Genomic DNA, 20,820 nt, shown 5'->3' on the forward strand with positions numbered 1-20,820 from the left:
AGCTGTCTCATTCGAGGCTGTACGCACGGGGCCTCGGGCAAGACGGAAATTGGGCTCCTTGCCGAGGCCTCTCGTGAGAGGTCTCACGTGAGGCGGAGATTTCGTCAGGGTGTCGAGACCTTCCGTGCGAGGCCTCAGGCGAGGCGGAGAGCCGGTGGGCTCGGACGGGGCTGGTGGTGAACCCATGGCTTACCTTCTGGCTTTGTTGTTGATGAGATTTAAGTGACTCTTTTGGTGTACGCTCGGGGTACCCCCGTTTTATGGTACCCGACAATTACATATTAAACCGTACATGGCGGCCAGCCAGCCCAGGCGCCGGCCAGCCAGCCAAGGGCGCGGCCAGCCATGCTCAGGCACGGTCGGCCAGCCAGCCCAGACCGCGGCCAGCCAGGCAGGCCAGGCGAGCGGCCAACAGCCACGTCCTACTTCAATTGAAGCCACGAGGGCAATACGGTCACATTATGACAAAATACATGTATTTTAGTTGAGAAAAGTAATTAGAAAGATCAAATGCCATGTATAACAAAGTGCCAACGTTTCAAGGATCGTTTTAGCGAAGTCGATATTTAAAATCCTATAATAACAAAGCGCATTATTTCACGTCAATAATTACAATTTACTGGGGCGGTTGTGTTGCGCCATAGGCCGCCCACCTCCTCAATCCGCAGAGCCAAGCCTGCCCTACTCACGAACACAGCACCCTTCAACATTTCCCCCTGCAAAGCCTTCCTCCCGTCCTCCGTCCCAACCATTCCGGATTTTCTCTCTGCTCCGCCTCCGCAAGTCTCCCTGCCCTCGCTTCAATCCCCGCTCTTCCTCCCCACCGTCCTCTGCGATGAGGCCCGCCACCAGCGCCCGCGACGGCGACGCCACCGGAGCGGGGATTTCTTCTGCCCATGATCTGCAGTCCTCGTCGTCCAATCGCCGACCATCTGATCTCCATGGTTTGCGCCAGGCGCGGGACTAGCGAGGGTCAGGTGAGGAGGAGCAATCCCATCATCGCCTTTCCGTCCGCCAACATCGAGGGCAACGAACCCATTCATGCTGCTGCAACCTGGAAGTGGAAAGCAACAGCAGGTGATATCTAAGTTGCCTGACTAATCGCAATTAGTCATACTTACCGGTCACACGCACCCGATTAGCTCGATTGGGTTTGTAGGATTCTAGTCGTCTGACCGGCAGTCGACTTATCGTGATCAGTCGTCCGATCAGGCGATCAGGGAGGGAGGACGGCGATTTGGCTGCACATTGGGTTTAGCTGCCACCTGCCAGTTGAGGATACTGGGGATGCCATTTTGTCCCATTTGTTTCCGCTAATCTATTCACAACTGCCTTACTGGCTTGCTCTTAAATTATGAGCTCATGCTTCACTACTTGCTTGCTTTACCAATTAATGACAATGAATACTATATATATATCAGTATAGCACTTACAGCTTGATACAGTTATAGGTACTATATAGCACATACACCCTTGGTACATGGGCACGAAGGCAGGATTAGACTACCAACTACTATCGACTATCTGAGGCTCCCCTGGGTCCAACACAATGTCACTTGCATGTGTTCACTTCAGCTGCCCTGCATGTGTTAAGTCCCATTTTCAATAGAGCTATGTCTGCAGCCCTGTTAAAGTTTCATTTTTGTGCTCCTTTGCATAACTGCATCTATTATGAAGCATTTGTGCAATACAGCATATAACAATATATGACACGGATATTTTTGAAGTCTGTTTTTCATAGTGCCATTAAAGCTGCATTTGTGAGATTAAGATGAAGTTCTGCTCCTTAAGTTTTCATCCCTGCCATTGATCTCTGATGCTTAGTGCCATGAGTTTTCACCATAGTGTGTCATGTCTAATAAGCAACTCCTCCGTCAGGTTATGCCGCCATGGCGTGTTGTCACAACTTGGCAAGCGACAAGACTGTGAACACAGAATACAAATCTCGATAATCACCACAAGGGCAATGGTCAAATATTTTGTTCTTACTATTCTGTCTCCTTGAAACTGAGTAAGTAATTTTTTATTACTTCTTGAAATTGAGTAGATAAATTTTACTTCTGGCAGGTTATGCCAATGAAAAAGCCATGCAAGATATGATCATTCAATTAAAGTTGTTATAATCAAGTCAAATGAGATTGGTAACCTCGTAGGTGTCTTTGATTTGGGAAAAACATGCCATTTATTCAGCTTCACCTTCACATGACATAACCACATATTATTTTGTATTTCTTTTTATTTTTTGTTGATATCAAAGCCAGTTTGTAACCTTGTCAACATTCAAAACGAGGGTTCTGAATGTATTACCACACAGATTCACATTGGTTCCGTTTACCTTTACAAGGCTTTGAAATTACTAAAACTATGGTCAGCTGATTTATTGTTCTCAGCCTGTGTGATGTGTTCAGCAGTTTGATGCAAAAAATTATGTTGAACTAAATTTTTGGATAACGCGAGGAGATATAAGAAAGGGTTGTGGCAACATTTTCTTACCATCTACTTATTTTTCAAACTGTGAGCTAAATTTATGATTCAGTAAATCTTCTTTATTGCACACTTGTGACTAGCTCACTCTACAAATATAAGGAAATATTGAGGAGAGCAAGGACAAAGGAATTTGACATTAACATGTCTACAGTTGTTGCTCTTCTAGCATAGACGTGCTTCTTTAAAACTACTAAAATTTGTCACTTAGTCAGGAATAACTGTTCAATTCCAATTCAAAGACGCAATGCTGCCATTGATATTGCTCACTGGATTTGAATGATTCTCAAATACAAGAATTGTCTTTGTTTTTCTTCTTATTTGCAATATACTTGCTGTAGAGTTTACTGGATCCTTTCGTCGCTGCCTCCGTGGGAGCAAGGGGAGACCACCGATGGAAGCACACCAACTAGTTATAGCCAGGTGATTGGCACACCCTTCCTGTTTGTCTACTACTTAAAACTTGCTTCATACATTAAGTTTGAGCTACCCGATTTGATTAAGTAAAATATTTCTTCACAGCCTGCTAGATAGGGACTGGAGCTATTCCAGAATACATTCCAAACCTTGACTATCAGCCTGTGAAGATGTATCACCCATTACTCACAGTTCAGCTAACAGAAATGAGAGGAGCCGCCTTTTTGGTCACATTGTCAGAACAAGGCGAGGGTCTTTCCGTGATTGGAGTCTACTTTGCAACATGTGGATTGGTCACTGAGCGGTGAACAAATGAGATTGAGGCGGTAATGATAGTGAGCAGGAGGAGGGCCTTGAGCACGATGACGAGGCAGGCGGCATGGGGTGGAGACACAGCTCTCATCGCTATGACCATCATCAGATAGAGCCCGAGAAGTACAGTGGAGAAGAACAAGAACCCAGCTGCGGTGACTGGCCCTACCATGTAGGAGTAGTATCCCATGATCCCGGTGACCAGGCCGCCACAGGTGGCAATGCCATTTGATATGTCGAATAAATGGTTCAGGTAATGATTCTCTTGATCACCGATGTCTCCCTGTGCATCGCCAGCATCTGTGTTGAAGGAGGGCAGCACATACTTGTTTACTGAATGCTGAAACTTTGGTTGAAGGAGGGCAACAATAAGGATCAGGAACACCACGACGAGGATGGCGAAGGCGTAGCATCCGTTGAACGGGACAGTTAGAAGGCACAAGGCCACTTGTAGAAGGAGGCATGAGATGCAGACCAAGGCATTGCCCCAATTAGGCATATTTATGTAGAGTACTCCATCGATGATGATGAAGACCACAATATCAACCACAAGCAATATCTTGATGGCGACTGATGTTGATGAAGAAAGATTCATGTACGCAGAAAACAACATGGCACAAGCGAACAACAGGGCCTTTAGAGTATAGTTGGGCCAGCTTTTCTTTCGCTGTTCGAGCTGAGCAGCTGTGGTATCATTATCATTGCCATAGATGACCTGCATTTTTTTAGAGAAAAAAAGCTAATTTCATCAAGTTTAGATATGTTGAGAGTAACCGACAACTATGTATGATTTTATTTAATCCATAGTCTCATACTAGTCCCTCCCGAATGACCTTAAGTTAAATTATCTTAAGTTTGGTCAGCTTTATATTAAATGGTAACGACGTTTGTGACATCAAATAAAAACATTATGAAAATATATTTCAAATATATCTGGTGTTACTAATTTGGTGTTATAGATACTAATGTTATTTTTCTATAAATTTAGTCAAACATAAAATACTTTGACTTAGGACAATACTAAAAGTTGATTTAATGGGATGGAGTAGCTATTAGCATTTAATATTTCTCAACTATTAACCACGGGGGTATGCCTTCGGAAAGCAATCTTTTTAGACCAGAATCATGATTGCACTAAATATATGCCCGTGCATTAATTAGACACGAACACGTGGATCCTGTCTTCGTATCGGAACCATGTAGGACGCAGACGTATGAGCTCCGAGTGAAGTATGTTTTGTATCGGACGCGAACCGTGAGTAGGGATCAAGATTTGGATCACCGGGTAGACGATGGCTTTAAAGTTTTTTGAGAGAGAGAGAGAGTGTGTGTGTGAGTGAGTGAAGAGAAGAGATTTTTTTTAATTATCTAAAATCGCACAGGAGTCGCAAGTCTAGATCTGAGTGGACGTGGGGGTGCAGGTGCTCTAGGCCCAAAGCAGATTTTCCATCCTACCTGAAAAAACAGGGGCTTCAGCGGCGATTGGCAGGCCCAGCTACATGACGACTCCTTGACTTCATCGATCTTGCTCGGCCGCTCGCTGCTTTGCAACTCCTGTTGGACGTGGGCCCAATAAAAAAGAAAACGAAAAAAAAAAAAAAAAACTCATGTATGCTTTCGAAGGTCTAATTAATAGACTCGGCTATATAAAATTCTGACATTTACACGAGACTACATGCAAATTCTAGATCGAATCTGTGGTCGTAGATAGGGTATTCGTGGAGAACTTAAGAGGATGAGACACCAAATTAGAGATTTGGAATGAGTACGACTAGTTGTACCTGCTGTTCCCATCCGGCTGCCTTCATGGCTAGCTGGTAGCGGTGGTCTGTGAGAGGCTGTTACTACATGGTACTTCATACCAAGAGGAGTATTTATAGTCACCCCTGGCGGGCTGCCTCAACTCGGGCTCCTAGCTTTTTAGCCGCCCTAGTGCCCGTTTCCAATCGACCTCGAAAAGTCAAAACGGCGGTCAGGGACGAAGAAAGGAGAAACCCCCCGACAACTGCGATCGAACGGCCCATATCGCATTGTCGCTAGATCCGATGGTAAATGGGCGTCGTGGCGGATTCGAGAGAGATCTGTCCCGTGCTCTGGCGTCCTACCTCCAAGCGCCGCCAAACCCCGACGCACGTATGAACACGCGGGGATGATGGTTTATCCTGCGTACAAGTATGTTCATTTGCAGGCAACCAACATGAGCTACAAGATGCTTGGCACAGTTGATCTGTTTTGATTGTGTTGTATATTAATATTTTTATGTATCGAAACTACTTTCATAAACTATGCATTGAAGAGGATGGTTTCTAGTCGTGAGGAACTATGACTAGTTTCTATATTGGGAGTGCTCTAAATAATTCGGTGTACTTTTATCTTCCCAAAATAAATGGACATATCGTTTTACGTTAAATTTTAAAATTTCACTAGAAATATAAAAAATAATAATATCAACATTTATATCTATAAATACGCTTATTATGAAAGTATATTACATGTTCAATATATTACTACTTATTATATACATCATACATTTTATATTTTTATATATATTTGATCAAATTTAAAATATTTGATTTGATTTTTTATGGAGTGATAGGTGTGTTTGTTTTTTATGGAGTGACCTTCGAGTACGGCCATGGGCATGGCATTTGGCTGATTAAATTAATCAATTAATCAAATACGGTCAAAGCTAGGGATGCAAGCGGATTGGATACAGACGGATATCACCAATATTACATAAGCATGTTTTCATATATTTCTATTCGAATTCAGATTCGGATTCGAATACGGATAGTGTCAGCTATGCCGAATATGATACGAATATACGATTGGATATCGACATCATAAATATGGAGTATTTGGATATGAATTAGAACATCTTGGTAGTTTTTTGGATTTTTTTGCATATTTTTCCTATTTTTCTAGAGCTAAATCAAATTTTAAAAGATTCTAGAGATATTTTCACAAGATATAAATATATTATTTGGGTTTTTCTTGTCCTAATCCATCTTTAGTATTTTTCTCAAAAATTTTAGAAGCTTAGAGATATTTTTTGTGGTTTAAAAACCTCATTAGGTATTTACTAGATTTATTTTTGGACTAAAAAGACAAAATCGTCTCTGAAAACCACCTATAACTAGGTCAAGGAGGTAAAATAAACGGTTTTAAAAGTTAAGGGAGGTGGTTTATTCGATTTTGGAGTTCAGGGAGAAAAACTAGACTTTGAGGATAGTTCAGGAGGTAAAATTGACTTTTTTTCTCTCTGGAAAATTAGCGGCTTCAGTGATTGGCAGGCCCTCCTCCGTGATGATTCCTTGACTTGAGCAATGTTACTCGGCCGCTCGCTGCTTTGTACCTCCTGTTCAGCCCAAATAAAAAAAAACGAAAACAAAAATTAAATCGCGTATGTTTTCCAAGCTCTAATAATTAATAGATTTTGCTAAAAAAGCTCTAATTAAATAGATTCGGCTTTTTCTAAAAAAAAAGCTTCGGCTATATAAAAGTTGCCATTGACACTAGAGTACGTGCAAATTCTATATCAAATCTGGGCTTGTAGACAGGGTATTCGTGGAGAACTAAATAAAGAGAATGAGACGCCAAATTAGAGATTTGGAACGAGTATGACTAGACCTTGGTCCTGTTCGTTTGTTTTATGAGCTGTACTATTTCAGCGAACGAACAATGTATTTCTCTTATAACAAGTCAGCAAACAAAACTTTCAGCCGTGTCTTTTCAGCAAAGCGAACAGGGCCCTTGTTGCCTCCATCTGGATTCTGGACCACCCACGCCTGCTGTTCCCACCGGGCCGCCTTCAAGGCTACCAGCTGTAAGTTGCCCACCTTTTTTCGGTGTTTAATTTCAAAGGAGGAGAATTTATAGAACCAAAAGCAAACCCGATCATAATAATTTATAAGTGGTAATGGTCCGAGAAATGAAGGATAGTGGATTATGGAGTTAGGGAGAGGCTTAAATCCATAATGCCACATGGGGACATTTGCAAGGGTAAGATAAATTTCCAAAGATATTTACATGTGGTATCTTTTAGCATCATATAACCTTGCCCTTTGTATTGCATCATAGCAAGTAGATAGTTTTTAAATTTCAAAATTTTTATTATTTACTTGTTTTGGTCATGTTGTCATTAATCACCAAAAGGAGAAGATTGTAAGAAAAATGGACCCTAGGCTCATTTACTTTGGATTTTGGTGTTTGATGACCAACACAACCAAATTGGACTAATGAATTTACAAGTAATTATTTTATAGTTCAATAGGGTCAAAGACGTGACTTGGACAAAGGCGACATGATGATCCCACGATCAACACCTTAAGCAAGACCCGAGAAGCACAAGAGAGGATCCAAGATATCAAGCAAAGTCTAAGCACGAAGATAGGAACCAAGCCAGACGCAAGATCGCGAAGAAACGAGCTTCACAGAGATGACCGGACGCGGCCCTTATAGCGACCGGACGCGTCCGATCAAGATGCTCGGCAACAATAGACGTCAACAGCAGCGACCGGACGCTAAGGACGAAAAGTGACCGGACACGATGATGGCACTATTCATCATCTCAGCAACACATTCAGCACTAATCGGACGTTCGCGGATAATCGACCGAACGCAGGAACTGAAGCGTCCGATCGAGTCTAGAGAGGTTCCAGAGTGGCGACAGCGCGATTGGACTCGATAGTGCGTCCGATCTACGCGCGCGCTCTAACTGTTAGGACGACCGGACGCGTTCGGTCAGGACGACAGCAGCGTCCGGTCAGTAGTAGAAAGCTGTGTTTCGCTCCCAACGGCTACTTTCTCGGTGAGGCTTATAAATAGACCCCCAACCAGCCATTTGAGACGTGGAGAGTTGAGAAAACATACCAAGGGTGTTGATACACCATTTTAGTGATCTCCACTTGCATAGTGCTTAGTGATTCATTAGGTGATTAGTGTAGGTGCTTTGAGAAGTGCTTAGGTTGATTAGACCACCGTTTATGCGCTTGCTCTAGGTTTATGCCTAGTGTTTAGTGAGGTTTGCACACCTCTTACCACACGGTGCTTGCGCGCACCATTGTTAGATATCGGAGGGGCTTGTAGTCTTGCGAGATCACACAAAACACGTTTGTGGTGTGGCCGCCACCGTGTACCGAAGGGAATAAGGCCCATGGTGGTTTGGCCAGAAGCTTAATAGTAAAGACGGTGGGAAGCGGTTCGAGAGAGGCTTGCCGGAAGGCACACCAAAGACCCACTTGCACATGGAGAAGGCCCGGGGCTATCTATGGAGTTACCCGACCGGGAGCTTGGCCCTTACGAGGGCTCCAACGAGGACTAGGGAGAAGCTTGTACACTTCTCGATACCTCGGTAAAAATACCAGAGTCGTCGACGTGAGTTTGCATATCTCTACCTTACTCTTTAGCTTCCGTATTTACATTGCAATCTTGGTGTATGCTTTACTTTCCTAGCTTAGTGATAGGCTAGTTGATAGGTTTGGAACCTAGGTTGCATAACTTCTTTTGCGGTAGAGATAGCAACATACTAGCAAAATCGTAGTTGCACATTTAGATAGTTTATCTTTTGCATATATTTTACTAAGGGTAGAAAAAGAGGCTATAGTTTAGAGTTAGAGTTTTAAGTTGTCTAATTCACCCCCCTCTTAGGCGTCACGGACCCTTTCAATAGATTTGCTCAGCATTTGCGGCCTCTAAGTTATCCTCTGCTGCACCTTTGTTGCTAGTGTCACCCTGCATGCCACCATCCATGAACTCAACAAGCATGATGTTGAAATAATTATGCTCCAACGCCTTGGACACGAGAAAATACCATTTCTTTGTGTTACTGGCCTTGCACAGCTCCCGCCTCGATCCATTCTCCGACAATTTTATCACCAACATACTAATCCTGAAACGATGCTGAGAGGGCGAAACACCCAAGTATGCATGCAGCCAGGCTAAAACTTATTTTTGGCTATAATCTAGCGGCGAAGTCAGTTTTGTGCCAAAAACCTAGAACTTGCTAAGGTCCACCCCGCTTTCCCCATATCTAATTTCACCGTTGCCATGGTAAATTCTGAAAGGGATTAAATCGGTTGACATTCCTGGCCGCATCGTGCAAAGCATCGTATTAGTTAAAAGAAGTACCATGTGAACCTAATCTTATTAAACAAAATAAACTAAAAGAAAACTAACCCTAACAGAAAACTACTAACTAAACTAGCCATAATCCAAAAGCATTATCCGAAACTAAACCTAAAAAAAATAATCCTAAAAAAAACTAACTAAAAATCTAATTAACTAACCCTAAAAATCTAACCCTAACTAAAAATAACTAACCCTAAAAATCTAACTAAAAAACTAATCTACAACTAAAACTAACCCTAAAAAATAACCCTAAAATTAAACTAACCAACTAATCTAATTAACTAAAGTAACTAATTATACTAAGTAATCTAAATAAACTAAACTAAACTACCTAAAAAAACAAAATCAAACTAAACTAACCCTAACCCTAATCTACAGCTAAAAACTAAATATACTAATTAATCTAACCCTAACCAAATCTAACTAAACCAACTAAACTAACAAAATCTAACTAATAATGTAACTAAAAAAGAAAATCTAAATTTACTAAAAAAATTACCTACGCAGCCCGAGCAGACGACAACGATGGCGAGTAGGCGCCAGGCGAGGGCTCGCGTGGCCTGGGTGGGGGGCGGCGGCGGGCAGGCGGCGGCCCAAGGCCCGCCGACGAGGGGCCAACGTGGCGGCGGTGCGAGAGAGAGAGAGCGCGCGAGCGAGAGAGAGAGAGAGAGCGCGACGGAGAAGATGCACACCGGCGGTGAGGGGCGGCACGGTGGGCAAGCGGCAGCCCAAGGCCCACCGCGCGAGGGGCAACGCGGCAGCGCTGTGAGCGAGATAGCGCGCGATGGAGAAGACAGGCAGATATTTTAGGTCCTGTCAGCCAGCGGAAGGCCGACAGGGCCGCTGCACTGCCCTCTTCAGCTATGTCGAGGGACCAGTCGGCTACTGGGCGGCCGGAGCTCATGGGACAATCACAGGCGCGCGGTATGGTCGGGGCCAGGGCTAGCGTAGGTGGCGGGACGAGTGCGGCTGAAAGCTCTAGTTTGGTTTTGGTGAATTGATGAAACCCTAAGTGCTAATCTAGTTTATCAAGTGATCATGAGATAGATAGCACATTCCAAGTGGTGAAGCAAATTAAGATCATGATATGATGATGATGATGCCATGGTGATGATCAAGTGCTTGAACTTAAAAAGAAGAAAGAGAAAAACAAAAGGCTCAAGGCAAAGGTATAACTGATAGGTGCCATTTTGTTTTGGTGATCAAGACACTTAGTGAGTGTGATCACATTTAGGATCGATAGCCGTACTATTAAGAGGAGTGAAACTCGTATCGGAATACGGTTATCAAAGTGCCACTAGATGCTCTAACTCATTGCATATACATTTAGGATCTAGTGGAGTGCTAACACCCTTGAAAATGTTTGTGAAAGTATGCTAACACATGTGCACAAGGTGATACACTTGGTGGTTGGTATATTTGAGCAAGGGTTAGGAAACTTCACCGGTGGAGTGTCTGTCCGTAGAGTGCGGACAGTCCGACGGTGCCACCGGCGCCCTATATAGAAAAGACAGAGGTCACTGAAAGTGATCGAACGCTGGCCTCAGTTGGACCAGCGCGTCCGGTCGGTGGCAGCAGAGGGCGCGCGTTTCGGTCTCCGACCGGACGCTGGATCACTTAGTGACCGGATGCTGGAGGGCTGCGTCTGATGCTGCTGACGTGGCAGCGCACAGGGGAGTCGCCGTGTGACCGGACGCTGGGAGTGTCCGGTCGAGCATGACCGGATGCGCCCGGTCGTGAAAAGTCGTCTCTGGATGCTTACTAGAAATGACCGGACGCTGGTGTTCAGCGTTCGGTAACTTTGAGCTGTTGCGTCTGGTCATCACTTGACCATTGAGATCGGGTGATCGACATTTGAAGAGAGAGGACACGTGGCACGCATCGCGTGACCGGACGCTGAGGTCCAGCGTCCGGTCAATATGACCGGAGCGTCCGGTCACCCCGCGTTGTGCCCAGTGAAGGGGTACAACGGCTCTATTTCGTGGAGGCTTCTATTTAAGCCCCATGGTCGGCTCAAGCTCACTCTCTTGGCCATTTACATTGACATAGCAACCTTGTGAGCTTAGCCAAAGCCATCCCACTCATCTTCATCATTGATTCATCATCTTTGTGAGATTGAGAGTGAATCCAAGTGCATTGCTTGAGTGTTTGCATCTAGAGGCACTTAGTGTTCGTGTTTTGCTGCGGGATTCGCTTATTACTCTTGGTGGTTGCCGCCACCTAGACGGCTTGGAGCAACGAGGATCATTGAGCGGAGGTTGGTGATTGTCTCCGGCTCCGATCGTGGTGATTGTGAGGGGTTCTTGACCTTTCCCCGGCTTAGAGCCAAAAGGTACTCTAGTGAATTGCTCGTGGCTTGTGTGATTCTCATCTTGTGTTGGTTGTGCGGCACCCTATTGAGGGTTTGACGTGTGATGCCAATTAGCACGTGAACCTCCAAGTGAGTGAATCGCCACAACGAGGAGTAGCTTATCGGCAAGCAAGTGAACATCGATAAAAAATCATTGTGTTCATCATTTGATTCCGAGGTGATTGGTCTTCATTGATATTAATTCTTGTGATTGATTGGTTTACTCCTCGACACGGCGGTATAACTATTTTGCTCACTCTCTTTATATTACCGCAAACTAGTTGTCAAGCTCTTTAGTGTAGCTAGTTGTGAAAGCTTGTTAGTTTGGTTAGTGTGGCTCTTTAGTTAGCTTTTGAGAGCAGACTAACTTAGTGTAGTGATATAGCTATTGTGTGGATAGAAACTATATAAACTAGAATTGTGGTAGGTGGCTTGCAATATTTTAGTAGGCTAGCGCAACACTTAATTCGCCTCATAATTGTCTAATCGGTTTGTTAAGTGTTGTTGTAGAATTTTTTTAATAGGCTATTCACCCCATCTAGCCATTAGGACCTTTCAGCGACGGGGCAGCGTCTGGGGCGTCGGCGGAGCAGGGCGCGCGCGGTGGAGGCGAGCACATAGTCACGACGGAGGAAGAAGGTCACGAGTCTGGAGGAAGAGGAAAGAAAAAAGAAATGAATCGGTATCTATGTAATGAGTGGTAGTGGTGGGTAATTTTCACCAACTTCATCAATTTGAGTTTGATGGAGCACCCCTTGAGAAGATCCACTATTTTGATGAATCTGGCCCTCATATCCACATTTTTTGTGGATCTAAATTTAATAGAGCTAGATTGTTTGGCCAACTTTTTATAAAGTAAAGCTATTTTTGGTGAATCTGGAGCTGAGGACCGTTTGCGGATACTATTAAAATTCAATTATAGTTGGTTGACCGCGAGAATCCCACCAAATGGATTGGGATGCTTGATATTTTTCTCACCACCGCTTCGTTACGGAGCTGAGAATTGAAGGTGGTGCGTATTCTTTGTGCCGTGCCACAGGCTCCGAGCAAGCAGCCCAACCCGCAGGCCAGACCGTGGGCTGTGCTCTGTGGCCGATAAAGAAAAGTCAGTGAAATCGCTGGAACAACCGGCCTAATTAAGCCCAAAAGAGCAAAAGAGCGTCACCAGCCCACCTCAGTCCAAGAGGGACGGACACCCCTTCCTTCTCCAATCTTTCTGTCTCTCCAAGCCTTCCATAGTGCGATCCCCTTCCCCTTCCCCTTCCCCTTCTGGAACTCTCTCTGCTCCGCCTCGCACACGTTCCGTCGCTTCACTCCCCGCTCTCCCTCAATCCTCACCGCCGCCCTCTCCTCCAAATCCACCGCAGCCCGAACCCCCAACTCCCATTCCCCGCACGCGGGCGAGATCCGATGAGGCCCTCCACCAGCGCTGCCAAGCGGCAGCGGAAGGCGGTGCCGCTCGGCGACGTCACCAACCTCCTCCGCCCCGAGACCCCGACCCCGGTCAAGCCCAGAAGGACTGCACGCCGGCCCCTCCCCGCGCCCTCCGACGCCTCCGCTGTCTCCTCCACCTGCTCCTCCTCCGCCTCGGTCACGCCGGCGCTCAAGCCATCTTCCTCCGCGTCGGCCACGCCCGCGCCCGAGCCTTCCTCCTCCGCCCCGGTCACGCCCGCGCCCCAACCGTCGTCCTCCGCCACGGTAACGACCGCGCCCAAGCCGTCCTCCACCGCCTCGGCCACGCCCGCGCCCGAGCCGTCCTCCGCCGCCACGGTCACGCCCGCGCCCAAGCCGTCCTCCACTGCCTCCGTCACGCCCGCGCCCAAGCCGTCCTTCGCCGCCGGTGAGGGAATCTGCATCTCACATCTGCGCTCGATCCGCCGCAGCTGGGTGTGGTGGTGGCATCTTCGGTCATCATTGTGCTGTGATTTCTAATGCTGCTCTTGGTTTGCAGTCCTCGTCGAGGTGGGGAGCGTTTTCGAATCGCCGACCATCTGCACGGTTTACGCGAGGCGCAGGACTACCGAGGCTGAGGCTGAGGCCGAGGGACGGATCAACCCCACCATCACCAACAAGGGCAAGGAACCTGTCGGTGCTGCGGCAAGTTGCCCGCCTCTTGGAAAATCCACGAAGAATATCAGGTGAGAAACTCGTACTTGTTACCTATGACTGATGTCATGCGTTGGTGGTATATTCAATACAGTCCCACTTCAGAGTTAGTGCCATATCTCTGCAGTGCAATTGTTTGTGATTTGGACACCGATAGAGTAATGATAGTCCCTTCTGTGGGTGCCAGAGACCTCTCGTGTAGCTTGGACCAGTTAATCCTGTTTTTGTTTTGTGTGGAAACCTGAAAGATGCGCATTCCTAATTGTTTGTAGCAATCTAATAAGTTCATGTTTGAAAGGGCAGAGTGACACCATAGCATGATAAGTATAACTAATTTTATGTAATGCACATTCCTAATCTACCTGAGAGAACTAATAGTTCTTTACTTGAAAAGGGCAGGGCATTAGAATCACTCTGGTTCGAAGACACTTCTTGGTAACAAGAGTTCAGCCCCTGGTTGTCCCAGACTGATATGACGTTACTTTCTTGTTATTTTCAGATGATGGAATTCTTATAATACTCAAAGTCTTAAACGCTTGTTGTATAGTAACATATAGTGATATAGACTAGAAGACGTTGTGCTGTAAGGTCTTTCACATTTCTGACAGAATAAGCATACCAGGAAGCAGTGTCACGTAATGAATCAGTTCATTTTCTATAACAGGGGTATTATAGTCATTTCGCATGGCACTTAACAGTGTTAGTGTCTAAAAGTGACGGTAGTGTCGTGTAGGGCACTGAAATTCGAACACAGGGCCATACAAGGAACTTTGAAGTTTTTAGGGCCATGGAAGAACTAAGTGAGTTTCACAGGACCATACCGGTAATTTTCTCTATATATTTCATATAGTGTCAGAACTCAGATGCATAGGATATTCAGAATCCAGGACTTTAGGGATCCTTTAGTTCATCGTATTTCATTGATATCTAACAGATACAGATTTTGTGGGGGGAAGGCTTGCCTCGGTTTTTCCCTTCCCCAGACCTCACTCATGTGGGAGCCTCCGGCATTGGGTCTGCCCAACTGTTAAACTTACTTATCTTCAGGAAAAAGGATATTCGGCCCATCTCTTCGTCAGCTGCTTGTCGTGAAGCTAAAAAGGTAAGCATGACCGCAATCTGGTTGCTTTTCCTCATAATGACCCTACCCGAGTTCGCAGTTATCAAGGCTTGTTCCTTTGCTCTCTTTAGGGGTCTGCACAATGAGATTACCATCACAAACTCATCATTTTTTCCAAACTTTATCATGGGCTAGTATTTAACCAATAGAGCTGTGCCCGCAATAAAGTCTGTGTTTTGTTAGTGTTTCGCTTCTGTCCTTTGCATAAGTGCATCTATTCAGAAACATTTATGCAAAACACCATATAGCAATATGATGAGACGAATGTTTGAAAGGTGGCAGTTTTATAGCACAGTTAAAGCTGCATTTCGAAGACTAGCTCTGCTCCTTACCATGGCCGTTACTTTAACTTTCTTTTTTTAAAAGGCGGCAAGAGCTTTGCCGTATTTTTATTAGACGAGAGAAAAGAAAAACTCCAGAAATACAAAGGTAAAACAAGGAGCCGAAGCTCCAGCTGCTACGGCTCGCTGGCCGAAAGTGGAAGATTACTTTAACTTTCTGACAGGTTGCTATTTTGGGAACAGAAACGGCCCCTGGTAAGGACACCCAAGTTACCAGAAGAATTTGTCAAGAAGAGACACTACTGGAAAATCGAATTGTTCTGTGGGTGAAGAATTTTTCTGTGCGTTTTTTTCGACACACACAGAAAAAGTATGATTTTTCTGTGGGTTTCAAAATATCCCGACAGAAAAATACGAAAACCCACAGAATAATTGCATAATTTTTCTGCGCGTGACAATACACACACGGAAAAAAATCAGAACTCACAGAAAAATAAAATTTATTCTGTCGGTTTTTTAAAAACGCACAGAAAAAATAAAATGCACGCACAGAAAAAATGCTATTATTCTGTCGGTTATTTTAAAACACACAGAAAAACAAACCCACGCACGGAAAAATAACCCAGAAGTCCTAACCCTAACCCGCCGCGGACTCGTCCGCTCGGCTCCTCGCGCACGCACGTTCTCCCCACTCCCCTTCTTCTTCCCCGCCGCACCCTCCCCTCCCCTCCCCAGCCCCCCACACTCCCCTCCCCTCCTCCCGCACCCGCACCCGCCCATCCTCCGCTCGATCCCGCCCCTTCCCTCCCTCCCCTTCTTCCTCGGCGCGGCCGGTGCCGCCCCTTCCCTCTCCCCCCCTCCCCTACCTTCTTCCCTGGCGCGGCCCCTCTCCTCCCGCTCCCCACCGGCGAGATCCGGCGACTGGTGCCGCCCCTCCCTCTCCCCCCTCCCCTACCTTCTTCCCCGGCGCGGCCCCTCCCCTCCTGCTCCCCACCGGCGAGATCCGGCGGCCGGTGCCGCCCCCTCCCTCTCTCCCCCCTCCCCTACCTTCTTCCCCGGCACGGCCCCTCCCCTCCCGCTCCCCACCGGCGAGATCCGGCGGCCGGTGCCGCCCCTCCCTCTCCCCCCTCCCCTACCTTCTTCCCCGGCGTGGCCCCTCCCCTCCCGCTCCCGACCGGCGAGATCTGGCGGCGGGGGCCCGGCGGCGGCGCACCCCAGGCGGCGGAGGGGACGGCTGCGCGGGCCAGGGGCGAGTTGCAGCCCCCTGGCCGAGAGCGCAGCGCGGCTGGGCTCCGCCGGTGGCCGGCGCCGTGCCTACTCACCGGTGCTGCCTCCTCCCGCCGGTCCGCGTCGGTTCTTGTGCTCCACGAAACCCTAGCCTGCGGGTAACAATTCATGGAAAACTATCATATTTACATTGACAAAAAATGTGCTAGGTATGCCTTGTTAGCTGCTAGGCTTTTGCTTGCATAGTTGCATCTGTTTAAAATTATGTTACACATATTTTCATCTTGTTACACATATTTACATTGCATAGTTTGTACTTATTTCAGTTTATGGGTTGGTGATTCCAGTGCCTTTAAGTGCCAGTAAGGATAAGACCTGTGAATTTATATGATGACTAGCAGTAGTAACATTTGTATATTTAGTAAAAAGTTAATATTTCTATGTCATGTGTTGTGTTAGTATTAAATTAAAAAGAGATCTAGTGAGATTGATATGTGGTTCGTAGTAGAATTGAAAATACAGTTGCATAATCTTGCTGGTTATTTGTTCTTAAGTTATTGCACAACAATTAGTAGTTGTCATCTTTCAGCAACCGAATTGTTCGGATTAGTAGGAGGTGCTAGAGCACCACAATAATCAGTATTCAATTGTTAGGATTAATATGAGCATGCTTGGGATTGATGGCTTTTTTGCTGTTGTTTTTTTCCTTCCCCGAGTATGCATGCCTGCTTGGCTGCTTCTACTATAATATTTTTTTACTGGGCAGCATGCATTGCTGAAAGGCCCTTCTATGAGGATAGTTTTTTTTAAAATATTTTGTTCTGTTTGCTACTTAACTAGGATGGCTTGTACCAGTACAAGCAACCAGTTCTGTGGCCAGTTCAATTCCTATTAGAGAGGGAGAATTAAATTAAGCTCCAGGTGAAATTAAGTTGCAGTTGTCATACTGATAATGGGTAAATCTGAGCCATTTCTCGAGTTCTTTTGCTCTTGATAATGGGTAAATTTCTGGAGATGGTCACTGTCTTGTGGTATTTCTTCTGTGAAATTTTGGAAACAATATGACGCATGTAAGTTGTCTAAAAGGAAGCCCACAGTCCACCAAAATGTTTGTAAGACAACATAGCTCTCAGTACTTGTGTTTCTATTATGCATTATTAAGCAACAAAGATATTTTTGTGCCAATATTAAGACCTTTCCCTATATAAAGAAATGCTGTCATTTTTGTAGGTATAATAGGTGCATCAAATGATTTAAACTTCGTATTATGATTTGTGAAGTAATTTCTAAATTTTCTATGAAATGCTGAGCTGCGATTATATCGCCAGCCATCATATTTATGATTGGTTCTGATTCCTTAGGGTTTGTTGGGAATGTTAGCTAATGTAAAAGAAGCATAATGCACACATCTCCAAATCAATATTAAAGTTTAAGTTCATCATTGCTAGATTTATGCAAATTCTTGCTTGTGAAACTGGCAATAGATACTAAGCACCTATTGGCACACTCTTTTTGTCCAATTTTAGTTTTTTCAACCTAGGCCAATGTAACTGCAGTATAAGCAGTATGAATTGCCTGTGTGCCATCTATGAATTGTATAACCAGAGCAATACATGTTGAAAAATCTGTAGTATCCTATTTTCAGTATTTGACTAATACATTTTTTTTACCAGAGCACCTGCCTTGATGTTAGTCCTTATTTTTTTGTATGCCATTGTTGATAAAAAAAACTGACATACCCTGTTATGCTTAAGGAAGATGAAAGTGACATGTAAGATTAACTTTGATAAATATGATGGTATACAATTACTTGAGATATTTGACATGCAAGATAGATGATGCTAAAGTTACCCTTCTGTGCAGAATCCAGCTTGGACAACCAGCTACTGTTAAAGTTGCAGCCAACTTGATTAGGTTACTAGCTTATCAGAATAAGGTATGTTCCATAGCATTCCAGCACAGACGGTAAGTTCTCTCTATTTTTGTGCAAATTTTCATGCTTAGTTCCCTCCAGAATGTGCCTTATCTCAATGCTGCTAGACTCCATGCTGTTTACTCTTCTGTTACTTGATTCATTCACTTGCTTATCTCTGGTGTATTTTCTATGACTGGGCTGGCGTTTGTTATATATGTTTTAGCATAGGTGAGGCGAGCTGGTCCGAACCTCATATTTCAGAAATTAAGATAACTCTTCTGAATGTACTACTGTGTATTTAGTTTTGAGTGGTACTGACTACTATTTTTCATGAGAGGAGTGAAACAAGAAGTGCTGCCATGATGCTGATAATTATTTATCTGCACTTTGCTATTTTTCCAGCGCATGGATGTTGGGTTCAGGCCATAGGGTCTGGGAGGGATGCGTCCTTGAGGTCACACCCCTGCATGTTGGAGCAGCGCTTGCCTGTCTCCACCATTCGCGTACCTTGTGACTTTTTTTGTTTTGTACTACTCTTGAGTGGCTATGATGAATCAAGTTTCCATTAGAGAACTTCTGCACTTTAGCACCTTATGAGCTGGTACTTGGGATATTTTGTTCTGTTTGCTGCTTAACTAGGATGGCTTGTACCAGTACAAGCAACCAGTTCTGTGGCCAGTTCAATTCCCATTAGAGAGAGAGAATTAAATTAAGCTCCAGGTGAAATTAAGTTGCAATTGTCATGCTGATAATGGGTAAATTTAAGCCATTTCTCGAGTTCTTTTGCTCTTGTTCTTTTGCTCCAGGTGAAATACTGTTAACCCAGAAATCCTGTAGTGCACCAGTGTTATCCCATGGACTTTCATTTGATTTCCCTGTATTCCATGTGTCTGATTCTTTTGGGACTTTCAGATGCTCATCAGACTCCATCTTATCTTTCTCACCCCAACTGGATCCTGCATTAGACTTGGCATTTGGTCTTCCAATTCCATCTCCAGCATTTCCAGTTACCATCTGCCTTCTTTTTGCCCCTGGCATTTCCAGTTGCTGGGATGCTCCCAATTGCCATGGCCATCATCAGACTTCTTCTCCCAGGCACTATCACCTCTATTTCCTTTTCTTTTGTCAAATGTATTTTCTGATTTGCCCCATGGGTCATTTTTATTTGATGCCTCAGGAGTGCTGGACTTCTTCTCCCCATGGGACATTTTAAAGCATGGTTTGGTCAGCCAGGAATCATGATCCATGTTGATTTGGCTAACTGAATTGCAAAACTATGTTCAATTGTGGTTGTGAAAATGTAGAATTCACTAGTTTATTAGTTTGTGGTACTTTTAGAAAAGTATTGTGGCACTATAAGTGAGGTAGCAGTAGCAACCTTCAATGTCTGCATGGGTGGCGGCCCGAGGTTTAGGTGGGTTTTTGAGAGCTGGAGGCTCCGACTGTGATCAGGGGAGCCATGTCGTCTCTTAGCAGGGAGCTGGTTTTCCTCATCCTGCAGTTCCTCGATGAGGAGAAGTTCAAGGAGACGGTGCACAAGTGAGTACTCGCCATGATCATGAATGGGGTTTTTGGAGCCTTTCTTTGCTGGGTGAGCTGGGATTTCTGATGCTTTTTGCGGTTGTCCGTGCAGGCTGGAGCAGGAGTCAGGCTTCTACTTCAACATGAAGCACTTCGAGGACCTCGTGCAGGGCGGCGAGTGGGACGAGGTGGAGAGGTACCTCAGCGGCTTCACCATGCTGGAGGACAACCGCTACTCCATGAAGATCTTCTTTGACATCCGCAAGCAGAAGTACCTCGAGGCTCTTGATAGGCTCTAATCTGTTAGCTTTAGTTTTAGGTATAATATGACTCAATGATGCATGCTGGTACTTTACTCATCTTGACTGAGACTTGAACTTTGAGATGAGATGGTAATGCTTTTGAATGTATTGATGCCGGATCATTTGAACATCATCTCTATGTAGCCCGGATGTCATTAATGAATGTGTTGAACATTTGGATCTTTATATGTATGCTATCTATTATATATTTTTTTAATCTGGGCGAAATGAATTTTTTTGTGAGTTCACCTAGACCGACAGAAAAAACATGAGTTTTTCTGTGCGTTTATTTCTTTTTTCTGTGTGGATTAACACACAGAAAAATTAGTTTTAATCTGGGCGAACACAATTTTTCTATGCGTGCGAGACCCACAGAAAAATTGTTTCTGACGGTGAACCCACAGAAAAATTGGATTTTTCTGTCATTATATTTCTGTGGGTATTTTTCTGAGGGTACACCGTCAGAAAAATATTTTTCTGACGGTATTCGAATTTTTCCGTGGGTTTTCGCACCGTCAGAAAAATACTTTGCAGATGTGGATGCCTTTGAACTGGCGGAGGAGGAAGTATCAGAATCTGAGCTGGAGTGAGAACTGAGAACTTAAGGTCTTCCCAGAATACGTGGCCTTTTCTGTACGGCAGTAGTTTACTGTAGG

The 20,820-nt window shown here is 44.9% G+C and overlaps 1 protein-coding gene and 1 long non-coding RNA gene across 14 annotated transcripts; both read left to right on the forward strand.

The window, feature by feature from the left end:
- The first annotated feature begins 724 nt into the window (after positions 1 to 724).
- Positions 725 to 4,035, forward strand: LOC136481365 (uncharacterized). The gene is made up of 5 exons (XR_010764686.1): positions 725 to 1,077; positions 1,879 to 2,011; positions 2,826 to 2,907; positions 3,007 to 3,466; positions 3,572 to 4,035. It is a non-coding gene; the product is annotated as an uncharacterized lncRNA (long non-coding RNA).
- Positions 4,036 to 12,940: 8,905 nt separating this feature from the next.
- Positions 12,941 to 20,344, forward strand: LOC136483434 (vegetative cell wall protein gp1-like). 13 transcript variants are annotated; one of them, XR_010765442.1, is made up of 5 exons: positions 12,941 to 13,532; positions 13,644 to 13,830; positions 14,755 to 14,900; positions 18,290 to 19,880; positions 19,975 to 20,344. XR_010765442.1 is itself a non-coding variant. In XM_066480507.1 (4 exons), the coding sequence occupies exons 1-4, from the start codon at positions 13,103 to 13,105 to the stop codon at positions 15,527 to 15,529; spliced, it is 759 nt and encodes a 252-aa protein (XP_066336604.1). In that variant the 5' UTR covers positions 12,941 to 13,102; the 3' UTR covers positions 15,530 to 16,182. The 13 variants fall into 13 exon arrangements, 8 of the variants coding, with proteins under 8 accessions (XP_066336604.1, XP_066336609.1, XP_066336610.1 ...); XR_010765445.1 differs by having other exon boundaries at positions 14,846 to 14,900; XR_010765443.1 differs by lacking the exon at positions 14,755 to 14,900.
- The last annotated feature ends 476 nt before the right edge of the window (positions 20,345 to 20,820 follow it).

This window comes from Miscanthus floridulus, chromosome 9 (genome assembly GCF_019320115.1).
Source record: "Miscanthus floridulus cultivar M001 chromosome 9, ASM1932011v1, whole genome shotgun sequence".
Lineage (NCBI taxonomy): Eukaryota > Viridiplantae > Streptophyta > Magnoliopsida > Poales > Poaceae > Miscanthus > Miscanthus floridulus.

Coding starts and splice junctions, on each gene's coding strand:
- LOC136483434 (XM_066480506.1), top strand. CDS start 13,103: ATGAGGCCCTCCACCAGCGCTGCCAAGCGGCAGCGGAAGGCGGTGCCG. Junction 13,533..13,643: donor CAAGCCGTCCTTCGCCGCCG/GTGAGGGAATCT, acceptor CTTGGTTTGCAG/TCCTCGTCGAGGTGGGGAGC. Junction 13,831..14,845: donor AAATCCACGAAGAATATCAG/GTGAGAAACTCG, acceptor ACTTATCTTCAG/GAAAAAGGATATTCGGCCCA.